The 15,013-nt window shown below is 40.7% G+C and overlaps 1 protein-coding gene across 9 annotated transcripts in view; it reads right to left on the bottom strand.

The window, feature by feature from the left end:
- The window catches only part of TENT2 (terminal nucleotidyltransferase 2), a 46,975-nt gene extending 33,898 nt beyond the window's left edge, over window positions 1-13,077 (bottom strand). For 2 of the 9 annotated variants that reach the window (XM_054185510.1, XM_054185508.1), the window contains exons 1-7: window positions 12,937-13,052; window positions 10,656-10,847; window positions 9,396-9,521; window positions 6,948-7,197; window positions 5,686-5,800; window positions 5,474-5,565; window positions 4,779-4,845 (exon numbers count right to left, since the gene is read on the bottom strand). In XM_054185510.1, coding sequence (XP_054041485.1) covers window positions 4,779-4,845; window positions 5,474-5,565; window positions 5,686-5,800; window positions 6,948-7,197; window positions 9,396-9,521; window positions 10,656-10,810 — 805 coding nt within the window. In that variant the 5' untranslated portion in view covers window positions 10,811-10,847; window positions 12,937-13,052. Of the gene's footprint in view, window positions 1-4,778; window positions 4,846-5,473; window positions 5,566-5,685; window positions 5,885-6,947; window positions 7,198-9,395; window positions 9,535-10,655; window positions 10,848-12,822 lie in introns of those variants that run through there. The other 7 variants (XM_054185512.1, XM_054185513.1, XM_054185507.1 and 4 more) reach the window with 7 other exon arrangements.
- Window positions 13,078-15,013: the final 1,936 nt, after the last annotated feature.

Raw genomic sequence — 15,013 nt, 5'->3', positions numbered from 1 at the left:
GTAACTTGTTGCTGGTACCCTCTTTCTTGGCTCACACCAACAACACTGTTAGCAGAACCTTTACTGTACATTAGATTGTCATACTACAAGGGAATAAACAGTCACATACATGTGATGTGGAATTCTGAAACACACACAGGGTGAGTGCCTTAGTAAACTGACTACCTGACCTTGAAGCTATGACCAGAGGGACTACACCAAAATACACGTAAAGAATTACACATAGCTGCTCCACAATTTTGGGCATGTCTATGAAAAAGTCACAAACACCACTTCAGCTGTAGTGAAAAAGAATATAACCACTTCAAAAGACTAAGCATTGTTTCATAAATAACTTATTAATTCAGAATTTCAGATTAAACAGCCTAAGTCTCTCTTTTCTTTTACAGAATAATAGATTAATCAAATGTAGAAAAACATTAATCACAAACATGGCACATGCCAAAAAGATCTGTGGCATCCTGTACATGTAGCCTGCTCTCATTGATAGGGTTATACTATATAAAAAGAAACTGGACGACACAGAAGGCTGAACCAGAGTCATGAAGAATCTAGGAGGTTACAGCCCAGCACAGGGTTAATTAATTGTTGATGTTTGCAATTCACCCACCCACCTGCACAGTCCTTCAAGGTCATTCATTTGAGTTCCCTTGCTTGTCCTAGCTGTTGCACATTCCCCACTAGACAACTGTTAGGTAGATTCCTCTCTGATATCCCAGTCTCAAGACTACTGCATCTCTTTGTATAACTAAGAGAAAATGAGCTCTTTGTCATTTATTCAGACAGTAAACACCAGTCAACCCAGCACTGCTAAGCTGTTTTTCAAATGAATTCTGCCTAGACGAATCTGAAGACAGTAGTAAGTTTGACGTTTACTCTCTGTGGTTTGGATTATACTCTCTTCCATATGTTGTAACGGTTACCACCCCAAATTCATGCTTCACATTCATGGAATTAAGATGAAATAAGCAGAGAATCACACTCTTATAGCCCTTATTTTGGAATGTACAGGAACACCACGGAGGGCATGAACAAAGAGGAAGATGTTAGGAAAGGCACAGCTCCTCTCATGTTTCTGAATTGAAATGATCTGGAAAAACTTTTTAAAAAGCACTAGAGCATTACCTGTACCACAAATCTCCTCCTTATTTCTTTTTGTCCTTTAACTCTCACAAAATCATCCCAAGAACTTTGTTTAAATAACATCTTTTCTTTCCTCCCCCTTCTTGCTTCTCTTATAGCTTGGCACATACTTAGTTGCTTTCATGTTTGGCTCAACCTATGTTTATTTCCATTCTTTTGTGTGAAGCAAGGAATAAGCTTAATGACAGCTCACACACTTGTTGAGAACATGCTGCAGTCTTTCTTCTACAGAAGAAAAAAAAAAGAAGGAAATACTTAACCATCATTGTCAAAGGGGGATTACTTTAAGATTACAGGATAGCATCATATGTATTAACTGGACAGCACAAAACTTAAAAATAATGATCAGAAGAAGGTTCATACCTTTCAGGTTGTTAAAAAGCACATGCTATAAAATACAGAATACTGTGGGAATGAAATTGCAGTTCTTAAAGAAGCTTGGTACAGACAAATCTTACACTTGCTTGAACATAGTGGCAGCATACGTGTACTGCTAACCCTTTAAAAGTTGCAAATCTAGAATTCTGGTTCAAGTTGAAATAATGTCTCAAAAGAATTACAATTTCTGTAGGCTTTTTCTTTAAATGTATGTACCTTTAGATCCCATCCTTGATGATTAAGCAGAAGCTGACTTCTGAAAGCCGCAGAAGGTAGGAAATCACTTTAAAAATTGCAGTTCTATTAGAAAAGAACTCAGCAGACAATCTGAGCTGACAAAGAATAGCCATTTCTAAGCACGTAAACTTGACTCCACAAACCCGCAGGAATGCCAGCAGGACAACGCTGAAGCACATACTGCTAAAATCGTTTCCCCAGAGGTGAAGAAAAGGCATATGAATTCATTAGCTTCTGAAGTCTAGCCTGGAGAAACTCCCTCCCCGTCCCCAACCAAAACCAACCCACAAGCTACTTCAGAATTATGGATGACAGAAATTATATTTGCCTAAGTACGTTTTAATGAAAATAACAGGGCAACCCCCTTGTTTCAGAAGTACTGAACCTTAGCATAGTTGAGCTACAGTTTGTAATTAACTAAATCCAAATGGAAGACCCATACGGCAAAGCCTTTTCATTTTGAACATTTCAAACAACTTTTGTCTATCGGTTCTATCCACAGAACATTATACACAGGCACAAGGACAGATGACTAGGTATAGGAATTCGTGCCCATAGTGATGTTAAGATTATGAAGAAATGATCCAAGAGGTCTACATACCACAACTAAGAGAGTCTGACAGGAGAGGTAATATCAGCAGTGTTTTGTTCTACTACACCTTCCAAAGAACATTTTGATTAAATGAAGCTAACCAAAAGGCACTTGCAAGATAACAGAGAATTAGGAAAGCATCAAAAATGAGCAATGGCACAAAGAAAAACCTGCTGTGATTGTCCCCACACGACCATCACGTCTTTCTGATAATCATATTCCCCGGCAAACAAACTTGATTTTGTCTAAAGCTCTGTCACAGAACACAACCTCTTGAAAAAAGAAGATGGTGATAGTTTATTTAGATGCTCCCTTTCTGATCCCTGAAAACACAACTGTTATATCACTGTGCTTCTCAGAAAGCACTGGAACATCTCGCATCCTACACCAACATAGACTAAGTGCTGGACTCCTTACGCAAACATCAATATACAATAGTAATAAACCACTAAGTATCAGATGCCTGTTCTGCGATAGATTTATCAAGTCTCTTGTCAATTGAGCTGTTGCAATGTGGGTATGCACACTTGCCAATGAAGAAATGTTGAAGCCTTCATTTAAGTTTCTGGTGTGTTCCTTTTACCATTGCAGGATTGTTCAAAACAGCAATATAAGGAGTGGCATCAAAGAATATACTGCAAGTCTGAGAAGTAGGGGAACACAGTCATTGACATAAATAAATGACAGGGTCTTTTATAATTCAAAGGATGGTACAAAAGTCTCTGAAGTAGGAGGCTTTCACATTTAAGTCAAGAAATGCCCATGTGAATTCTTATCTGAAGAGAGTCTAAACAACAACTCATAAGAACTATGAATTGATCTCTTTCTCCTGTAATTGCTGGTACTGCCAACATTTAATATTTTCTTCACTAGGCACCTAAGTTAATTATTTCAGTGGTATCAGGGTGCCCCCCCAAAAATAAATTATACTCAGTCTATTGTGAGTGACACCATTTCCCACAGCATTCTCCTGGAGAAACTGGCTGCCCATGGCTTGGATGGGTGTACTCTTCACTGGGTAAAAAACTAGCTGGATCGCCAGGCCCAAAGAGCGGTGGTGAATGGCGTTAAATCCAGTTGGTGGCCAGTCCCAACTGGTGTTCCCCAAGGTTGGTAATGGGGCCAGTTCTGTTTAATATCTTTATCAATGATCTGGATGAAGGGATCAAGTGCACCCTCAGTAAGTTTGCAGATGACACCAAGTTGGGTGGGAGTGTTGATCTGCTTGAGGGTAGGAAGCCTCTACAGAGGGATCTGGACAGGCTGGATCAATGGGACGAGGCCAACGGTATGAGGTTCAACAAGGCCAAGTGCCAGTTCCTGCACTTGGGTCACAACAACCCCGTGCAGCGCTACAGGCTTGGAGAAGAGTGGCTGGAAAGCTGCCTGGAGGAAAAAGACCTGGAGGTGTTGGTCGACTGCTGGCTGAATATGAGCCAGCAGTGTGCCCAGGTGTCCAACAAGGCCAATAGCATCCTGGTTTGTATGAGAAATAATGTGGCCAGCAGGACTAGGGAAGTGATATACCCCTGTACTCAGCATTGGTGAGGCCCCACCTTGAATACTTTGTTCAGTTTTGGGCCCCTCACTACAAGAAAGATGTTAATGGTACTGGAGCATGTCCAAAGAAGAGCAATGAAACTGGTGAAGGGTCTAGGGCACAAGTCTTATGAGGAGCAGCTGAGGGAGCTGGGGTTGTTCAGCCTTAAGAAAAGGAGTCTGAGGAGAGACCTTATTGGTCTCTACAACTACCTGAAAGGAGGCTGTAGCAAGGTGGGCGTTTGTCTCTTCTCCCAAGTAACAAGGGACAGGACAGAAGGAAACAGCCTCAAGTTGTGCCAGGGGAGGTTTAGACTGGATAGTAGGAAAAACTTCTTCACGGAAAGGGTTGTCAAGCATTAGAACAGGCTGCCCAGGGAAATGGTTGAGTCACTATCCCTGGAGGTATTTAAAAGACGTGTAGATGTGGCACTTAGTGGTAACTTAGCGGTTGGACTTGATGATCTTAATGGTCTCTTCCAAACAAAGTGATTCGATCATTCTCTGATCTTATTTTACAAATTCTTAGAGTATGTTCCCCAGGCAGCCACTGCAATCTAGAAAAGTAGTAACAGAGGTTTCCCAAACAGAAATCTACTTTTCACACCACCTCACTCCTCCCCAGTTGTGGTCTACAATTCAAAATTCATTTTAGATGCTACCCCTTCTTGAAGCCCTCTAGTTTGCAAGGCAACTGTTATGATTTTCTAATTACTAACCATGAGCACAAAGATAAGTCACATTACTAAATATTTATAGCTTTTCTCCAAACAATGCCGTGATTAGAAACTAGACAAGATACAATTACACAGATTAGTTACAACTGTGCATCAATACGTCTTCCAGAATTGCCAATAATCTTACCACCTCAATGTAGCCATGAACTTACAAAGTTTAGTACTGAAGAGTTTTTGGACTAAGCTGAGTATATGCCTTGCTTCAGTCTTCTGATTTACCTGAAATACAATATTAAAATTAAAGAAAAAAGTTGGCATCTCTCATTTAGATGTTCCAAGTAAGCATGCTTTACTTTTGAATAAAATTAAGTCACAGAGTAAGACATGAACACGTATACCAATGCATTCCAGAGTCTACATAGACCTTTTGTGCAGCAAAAGCCAGACAGAACAATTCATATTCAATATGCAAAGTAACTGAGACATTCATAAATCATAGAATTTGATGAAAATCTAGCCTTATACAAGCATCATTTCCCCTTGGTGAATCCATACGTATCGCTCCCGGTAACCTTCTTTTCTTCTACAGGCTTAGAGAAGACATCTGGAATGAGCTGTTCCATCACCTTTCCAGGAACGGAGGTGAGGCTGACTGGCCTGATGTTTCCCAGGTCCTCCTTCTTGCCTCTTTTGAAGACTGGAGTGACATCGTCTTTCCTCCAGTCCTCAGGCACCTCTTGTGTTCTCAATGACCTTTCAAAGATGATGGAGAGTGGCCAAGCAATAACATCTGCCAGCTCCCTCAGCTTTTGTGGGTGCATCCCACCAGGGCCCTTCCAGCCTTGTAAAAGCACATACATTTTAGAAACAGACTTTGTTTTAACTATTTATGTTTTAAATTACTTACTGGTTCTTCTTTAACCACCAGGCACAAGTCACCATCACTGCTACGAGTACCAAACCCATTCAGTGAGGACCCAACCAAAAAGAGTCGACTCTCTGTAACAGAAGAATCACACAATAAAACTATGATATGTCGTACCAGTTTTAAGTGGAAGGAAGAACTGCGAACCTAAAGTATATTCAAACTGATATTAAGTAACCAAATTCAAAACATACGTGGAAAAATTCGCTGAATCTCTCTCTGGAGTTCTGTTCTGCAGAGCTCTTTTCTGTTCAAATCACAGGTCTGTTGCTGACATACTTGAAACAAATCCAAAACCTGCTGACTTAACTTGACACCCACATGCAAAAAGTAAATATACAGAGAAGTGAACATTCTTTGCTGCCAGAGATGCAATACATGAAACACAGAAGACTGTATTAAAACAAAAAAAAAAAAAAATCAAAATACAGCATCATTTCACATGACCTATTCCATCGTCTAGAGTTTACCACACTTTAATTCATGTTGAACAACTCCCCAGAAGAAATTTCTGCAAAGTTTTTAAATTTAAATTTGTTCAATCTGTTATAAAATATTTATCCACAGAAAATAATTTTCACCTCATCAGTATCTGCTGCCTTTCAGGGAATAAGCAGGGAAAGACTAGAGATACCTTCTGCTGACTTTAATGTCATCAGTTTGCCTACCAGTAATAAGGAGAAAAATTAATATTAAAACTGATTTAAGTTCGCTTCCTTGTTTTATCCCACACAAACTACTAAAGAAGTGGTCAGATCTTTGGTGGAAGGAGGTATTAACTGCTTCTCTTTCACAACACTGCTACATACTATAATCAGACATATTTATACTAAAAAAAAAAATAAGTCTTCTGTCACGCTGGTGCAAATAAAGTATGAAGACTGATTAGCCACGTTTGAGGGTTTTTTTCATTAAAAATGAACAAAAAACACAGTTCCAATTCCACCATCCACCTAAAGAAGACATCCTCTTCTATATTCCAGAACAGCTCGGACACTAACTTTTATCTCCATCTGAAGAAAGGCAGAAGACACCTTTACAGGCCCAATACTGTATTTATTCAGAATGGGCTTCTCTCACAGTACTTGGGTGGGGTTTTCTTTTCCCCACCAGGATTCTCCCTGCCCTCCAGTCATGTGACAAATGGGCTATCCCTACAATTTCTACTTCCTGGAGCAGATATGTAGGTTTCCTGACATTAGTAACGAAACCAAACAACACAAGCAAACACCACCCCTACACCGAAAAAATGCTCCAACCCAACCACACAAGGAGGCTATATAAGACCATAGCGGCAGCTACGCTTACCGATATTCCTTCTAATGACGTCTCAGCAATAGAGACCCCCATGACACTGTCAAAGAACCTTGCAGAAATTTTTGTAGTCTTCCACAGCACCATTGGACCCTCCCTAATCAGAAGGCAGATGTAAAGTGCAGACATAAAAAGATACTACCTTATCTTTGGCCACAGGGAGCGTGGTTTCTGTATGGTCTGGAAACAAAATATCTCGCAGTGGAGGGGTACATCCAATTAAATCTGGTAGGTGACATGCATAGAGCACTGGAGATTGAACTGATCCTGGGAAGGAGTATCTGCATTCTTCTGGTAAAGGCACTGTTTGGTTAACTACAATTGTTTCAGGACGTTGTGAATGAAACCGCTGTCGTTTGACATCATGTGGAACACTTTGTTCACTTAGTCTCCTAAAAATAAAAAAAAAAATAAGAAAAAAAATCAATAAGACGACAGTCATTCCTCTAGTTTGCAAGCACCAAATCATGATTAAAAGACAGTTCCTACAAAGTACAAATACCAATGCTTAATTATGTGACTATTTCACTAAAACCAAGTATTCTACAGAACAAAAGCTTGCCTATCCTAGATAATAGGTGAAATAAACCTGACATGGGGCAAGAGAACACATGGCTGCAAAAGTGCAGCTACCCTTGAAGTGAATTGATCCAACTGCTTTACAAGAGTGTATTAACCAATTGAAACCAAAATGGGAAGTTTAGTTAAGTAGGACAGCTTGGAAAGCTGGTCACACTATTTTGGTGACAACATACCTTTAAAAAAAAAAAAAAACAAAAAACAACAAACATACAGACTATGTAAGGGTACTTTTCTTTAAAATCAAGATAAGTGCAGTGAGAAGTTTTGTGAGAATACACAGCGACGAATGAAATAAACTTGGTAGCGGGGACGTGAGAAAAATAAATTTATCACAGTAGCCATTCAAAATGCAGCATTTCTCTGTGTCTTAGATTGTACAGAGAGTAAGCTGCATAATCTGGGCAAAAAAGAAACACTATTCATTTGACAAATCAAACTGATGATTGTATTAAGCTACACAGGTCATAAACCTAATGTCTCACTTTCAAACTTTAGTCTGTATCTCCTTGTTAAGGCCTTTGTCACAGGAGTTCAAACATATTTGAAGAGATAGTGCTTACAGACAGCCCCTTGGCGTCTGAACTCTTCATTAAGAACAAGTTGTACTGATAGCTGACCAGTAGTTGAACAGTGTCATTCATCCACAGTAAAGGACGGACATTAATGTTTTGTTTATCCATCAAGTATTGCATAAAGTTAATCAGTATGAGGGTAATCATACTTTTTTTTTTTTAATTAAAGAGCATGAAATCAGATGTTCATATGTATGAATGAATTAACTGTTAATAAAACTACAGTAATTTCTTGTAGTTAAAAAAGCTGGCATCAAAGTAGTTTGGGGACGTGGACAGATACTATTATTAATAATAAAAATCTAACTGAAGAGACTTCAGGTCATCTTTTCAGTTTTCAAGTCTGAGAGAAGTTCTGATAACATTATGTACCTGCAATCTTAAAGAAACCCATAATGTAACGTCAAATCAAAACATAATGCTGTTTCAGGCTATTTTGACAGAGAAGAACTTGCACAAACTCACGTTCAGCAAAAATACCTTAAGAAGAGCTGACTCAAAAATCTAAGGATTAACTAGTTGACTGCAAATGTACTAACATAGCACAGCTTTCCATAAACCAGACTGGTCAAGAAAAGACACACATGCAGCATGAAACGAGTAACTTCCTTAGTTCATGTGATAGTTATTTATTCAACTATAACTTAATACCATGCATTTAATTGTACTTATTTTCTCATCTTTTAAGTCTGGAAGAGAAATCGCATACAGGAAATAGTTTTCAAGACGGATTACACAGAGCTTCCTCCCTACCAGCCGATTCACAGAATTATTACAAACACACATCAACTATTTCTGAACTGGTAAGAAGTAATTTTTTTCAATAATTTTTTTCTAAAACCATACATTCATCTGAAATTCCTCTTTCTGTTGTAAAGTAACAAAGGAAATTATGTACATTCAAGTAAGCTTAGTTTTTTGAAAAGTAGAAAAACTATGTTTCCATAAAATTCCTCTTAAAAACCGAACTTATACATGCTTGAATTTAGCACTTTGTATTTGAAAAATGAAGTATCACATAATTAAGAAAATCAGGAGAAACACCTAGTGTGTCATCAGAAAAACATCACAATTCCCATAAAACTTTGAGGGTGCACTCTTACTCATAACCTGGCAGATTAACAGGAACAGAACACTCAATTTATTGATGCAAACCCTCTTATAGACAAGCACAATCTATTATAGTATTAAAATAAAACATGTAAATCACAGCTCTGTAAGGCTCTAGCTGTTGGAAGAGAAAAACTACACATACTAAGTCACTTATGAGTACTAAAATTCTCAAAAGCAGGTACATGGCCTGTTTCATCACATAACATTTTACTCAGTAGTTTTGCAATTTCTAACATAAAAGCTGCAAAAGAAATTTATATTAGACAAGCTTCATCATGTGTACATTACAACCAGAATTACTCAAAGACACACAAAGAACTTACTTTCTTCCCCGGAATGACGTGGAAGCATCAGACCTATGTCCTGAACTGACATTTCCGTAAGTCATTGGCTGCAATGCAACAGCTGGAACAGTTGCAAGGTTCCCACTCAAAAGAGCCCTAGAAAGACTACAGTCCATAACTGTTATTCATATAATAACTAAGATGCTTTTTATGGGTTAGTAGTTTTTCTCAAGTGAATATGAAACTCAGGAAGTCCTATCATTTTTTTCTTAGAAGCAATTCATCTGTCATTTCTACCCAAAATGAGGAGATATTTCAGTATGTATTTTTTCCTTAGAAAATAGAAGATGGTCATTCTTCACAGCGCACATGTAAGAAGACATTCTTTAACCCCAGCTGGCAACTAGAACCACACAGCTGCTCACTCAACACCCTCCCCCTCCCCTTCCTTCAGCCCCACTCCTCCAAGAAGGGTTGGGAGAAAGAGCGAAAAAAGAAGAGAGGAAAGGGAGTAAAAAAAATCAACTTGTGGGTTGAGATAAAGACAGCTTAACAGGTAGAGCAAAGCCATGCACACAAGCAAAGCAAAACAAGGAATTAATTCATTGCTTCCCATTGGCAGGGAGGTGTTCAGCCATCTGCAGGAAAGCAGTGGTCGGGTGGGGTCAGCTGTCCTGGCTGTGTCCCTTCTGAACTTCTTGTGCACCCCCATCCTCCTCGCTGGCGGGGCAGTGTGAGGCATGAAAAGGCCCTGACTGCCCAGGAACAACTACAAACGCCTGTGCGCTCTCAAAAGTATTTCTCATCCCAAATCCAAAACATAGCGCTATACCAGCTGCTAATAAAAAAGTTAACTCTATCCCAACTGAAAGCACCAGAGGTTAGTAAACAAATAAGTTAATAACTTAAGGTACTGTTAAATTTGAGAGCCTAAAGAACACTATGGTGTCTTCAAACCTAGCCCCAAGAATAAGTGTTTCTTCCCTTTCTCATCTCCCCCGTTTTCCCCAGTAAACAAATACAATTGAAGATCTTTAAAACTGAACTGTAGATTATTAACTCTAATCAGTGTAATGGCATCTCATGCATTATGGACAATGCAGGGGAGCATTAAAACTTGCAGGTTACCAACAGAAATGGTACAGTTTTGTTTTACACAACACCTGTTTTTTAAAGTTTAATGCAGTTTAGTGTTAAAAACAGTGGAAAACATCCTCCATAAACAGAAATACTTCTCTCAAAAGACCATTAATTCTCTTTCTCAACCCAATCCCCACTATCAAGTCTTATTGTACTTACACTGCATTCTGAAAATTAATCTCAGCATAAATACTTTGCTGGTGAGATAGATGAGTAGGTGGTATATTTAGAGGAAGCTTATTGAAGAAATTACAGCGTTGTTGATGTTTTGGAGGGAAGGGTGGACGACCCAAGTTGGAGGAATTTGGGAACATGCTCCTTTCTACTTGAAGTGAACATGTATCCTTAGACCTACAATTAACAACAAAAAAACAAACAAAAACCAAAATTAGGCAACAAGAAATACTAGTTACCTTTTGAACTCTTGGTTTAAAATTTCGAACTACCTAGAATATATGTCCAGAAATTGCTTTAAAGAATTGTGATAGTGGGCTAGTTTTATCTCCTTTCAGGACAAGACACTAAACAAAAATACTATATGCTCTTAAGTTTCACGATTATTACTTACTTTACTTATGTTTAAAAGTGAATTTTTATTTGCTTCCCTCCATTTTAATTTTAGAAAAATTACATGACACAAGACATAAGAGTTTTCATCTCAAAGAAAACAGAGTGGAATATGTTTCTTATTTCAAACACTCCACAATGAGGCTCACAATATATGTAAAGAAACACTTGACTACATCATAAGAACATGATGATGCAGCTGATCATGAACTATAAGTAAAATTAATTTTTTTTCATTACATGATATGCAAAGAAGCAGCTAAATGATGACAGCAATTGGAAAGTAATCTACTCGTGTTTTAAGTATATCATATATATAATATTATTTTATGTTTGTGCTTACTGAATGGATTCTATGATAATCTAATGGATTCTATGATAGAAAAATGTAGGTTTATTATCTTTTAAATTTTAAATTTATTCTGGCACAACTGACTGCTGTTTGATATTTTATCATTACATGCTTTACACATTAGCAGAAAGTTTGGATGAAAGTCTTTGCCTCTACAACAGGTTAAAATATATTTTGCATCCATTTTGCAATTCATCAATATTTTACCTTAAGCTCAACTTACATGTTGGAAAGAATAGAAGTTCAGACTTTACATTGGAAAAACAGTATCAAAAATTTTTTAAAACTAGTTACAAGTACTGTATATATCTCTTAACTGGAGTGAAAACCTGACATTATTTTCAAGTTTCTTCAGTTGATTCTTACTTCAGTCTTAAATAAGAGCCCTACAAGCAAAAATACCACTGACAAACACAGTTGCACATGATCGATCTCATTACTCTGCATACAAATATTTATCCAATTAGTGCAATACAGGGTTTCAAATACAAGAGGAAGAAGTTTTTTCAAACAACTTTTGACTCCTCAGGCAGCTCTGACTACCACTGCAGGCAGCATTAGCTTGGAACACAGGCAAATAAATACCAAGGAGTTTATTTGCTCCGGTTTGACTTTGTTCATACGTCCTGTGATGGCAACCCACACTAGTGAAAACCCAGTACTACCTACACTGCTGTACGAGCTCCAATAAAAAGCTGTCAGGACTAATGCTCTCACAGCTTTTTCTCCTTTTTTTTTTTGGGGGGGGGCGTGTGGCGGGGGAACATTATGTGTTAATGAAAGGTATTTTGGAGATGTTTACTTTCAATTCTGCTGAAGAAACAAAACCAAATCACGTGACGCGAAAGTCACCTGACACATTTAGTCTGAATGATATTTACATGCAGTCTAAACTTCTCCATTTCTAGTGCAGACAGGCGATGTAACAACTGTTAACACGCCACATCCATCTCAAGCAGCCCAGGCACCCTCAACATCACACACAGTTGTACATAAGCTTTTTACGGATATAATCCACCAGTAACAGAACGGCGCGTTAGAATTCAAGATGGAGTTGTAAACGTAACGCGGTCGTTTTAGTCTCCGAAGCCGTAAACACCACGGAACAATGAAAGAATTCCCTTCTAAAAAACCAAACCAGTGTGGTAACACCGCCGCCCCACAGGAGCTATAACGGCATTCACCGTGACTTCCAGTAGATTAAATTTCCTGCCGGAAATCGACAGCCTCCCCCAAGAGTTTCACAATCGTTACAATTCAGGCACGCTTGTCCCAGCGGGCCCTTTTCCCAAACCAGCCTGTACTTTGGGGGGAAGCACGCCCGTAAATGCCGGTACACTTCCCGCGTAATCAAGCCCAAGCGCAGACGCCGCTCCCGCGGCTACCGGAGCCCCGCCAGGCCCCTACCTCAGCGCCTGGCGGCCCAGCGGCAGGCCGCTGGGGCCACTCTCCGTCCCGACCCCCAATCCCCGCCGCCTCCGGGGCAGGAGGGGCACCCCCACACGCCGCCGACAGACTCACGCCGGGCCGGGCCCGCGGGCGGCGCCGAGCAGCCCCTCCGGGCGGAAACGAAGATGAGCTCCTCCAGATAGGTCCTGCTCTCTCACCCGGATGCAGATCCGCCGGCAGGAAGTGACGACACGACAACACCTCGCCGCCCTCGCCTTCCCCCTCCCTCCCTTTAGCGGCGGGGCTATGGCGCCGGGGCCGCGCACCGGTGTCCGCCTCGCCGGCAGGCCGGCCTGGGCCGGGAACAGCTGCCCGCTGAGATGAGGCACGGACGGCGCGCTGCGCTGCGCGGCGGGGCGGGGCGGGGCGGGGTTGGGGCCGCCCCCGCGTTGCTGCGCCGCTCTGTCAGGATGAGGAGGAACCAGCTCGGCCCTGTAAAAGCGGACACAGAAAGCCCGGCCTCACGGCCTGTCTCTTCTCTGTCCCCGGCTGTCATGGCTTGCCTGAGGAAGATCTGATGGCCGTTGTGTGCTGACGAAGGAGTAAAAGGCAGAGGGTACAGCTCACAGAGCTCCACTGACAACCGGTTCTGGTTGAGGCCAAAAGATAGAAATGACAATGCAGGTGTCTTGCTTTCTAAAGTCACTGGCCGATCATAATTGAACTACCGTTCAGAAGTGTGTCAAAAAGATAGTATTTGAATAAATAAGTTAGGATTTGGCCACCAGAGACTGGTGACAAACTCTGTCATATACACTCAGACAAACTCTGCTGGTGTATATGGAGTGAAGCTACAAAGGTAGTGACAAAGGAAAGTTCAGTCACAAAGAAATTTCCCTTAACAATTTTTGATTTGGGCCTTTTTAAAAACAATTATTTATTTATTTGAAGTCTTAGCACATGGCTCGGGTTAAGGCATGGGTTTCAGTTCAGAGAGAGACAAAGCCTAGGGGTCTAGATGAAGTGGGACTGCAAAGAAGCTGCCAAGGGAAGGTTTGGGCCACAGAAGGTGGGTTCTGGGCAATTTTAGAACTAGGAGGGAGATGGTTCCTAGGGGTCTAGTTGTGGTAGGTTTGCAGAGGGGCTGCATAGGGATGGTTTGGGCTGCAGAAGAATTACTCTCAAAGACTTCAGTCAGGGCCATGTTCGGGTTTACCTGGGGTTAAGGCCCTGGGTGCATTTAGGGTGAAGAGACGACAGTTCCTAGGGGTTTAGGTGGTGTGGGGCTGCTGAAGGAAGGTGTGGGCTGCAGAAGGAATACTCTCAGGACATTTTTATCTGGGCCCCATTTGGGGCTGTCGGGTGTTAAAGCTCTATGCACTTCTAGCATTAAGGTTCAAAGACAGAGAAAACCTAGTGATCTAGATGAACTGGGGCTGAAAACAGGCTGCCAAGGGAAGGTGTGGGCTGCCAAACCAGTTCTCTCCTGAGAACTTTCTCATCTGTGCCATGGTTTGGGTTTTCTGGGTTTACAGGCTACCTGGCCAATGTAAGGGTTAGGATTAGAAGGGAGACAAAGCTGAAAGGTCCTGTTGTGGTGGGGCTGCAAAAGGGCTACCAAGGGCAGGTTTGTGCATCACAAAGAATTATCCCCTGAGAGCTTTTCCATCTTAGCTGTGGGTTGGGGTCTTTGGCTAAGGTCAGCCCATAGTTAAGATTAGGGGCAGGGTAAGGGATATGGTTTATAAATGTCACAAAGTCCTGGTGTGAGTTGTTCGTGGAGGGGGATGATAAGCATTTGAAATGGGAAGTATTGGGATGAAGAGTTCTGCCCTGTGAAGGAATTCAGTCCCAAGAGAGCTAAATCTGAGGATGAGTAGCATAATACATCTTTAGTTTCATGAGAATCTTACCAGTGCCCACTTCTGCAGGACTTTGATTTTCAACTGTAACTCAGCCTTCTTTATATGCTATTGGTTTGGAATCAAAACTTAACTCTCCGGTTTCTGCTCAAGGCAGAAACTTAATGTCTTAACTGTTAATAATATGACTCCTGATAGCTGGAGTTCCCTCCCCATTTGGCCTGTTCAAATGGTGTTCTCCAGACCATTCGACCACCCTTCTCACCATAATCTATCCATTAACCAATAACATGTCATTCTTTGCAGTTTCTCACATTTGCTATGGGGCCTACAATAGATATAACGTA

The sequence above is a fragment of the Rissa tridactyla genome, chromosome Z (genome assembly GCF_028500815.1).
Source record: "Rissa tridactyla isolate bRisTri1 chromosome Z, bRisTri1.patW.cur.20221130, whole genome shotgun sequence".
NCBI lineage: Eukaryota > Metazoa > Chordata > Aves > Charadriiformes > Laridae > Rissa > Rissa tridactyla.
This window is presented reverse-complemented; position numbering and strand designations above follow the sequence as displayed.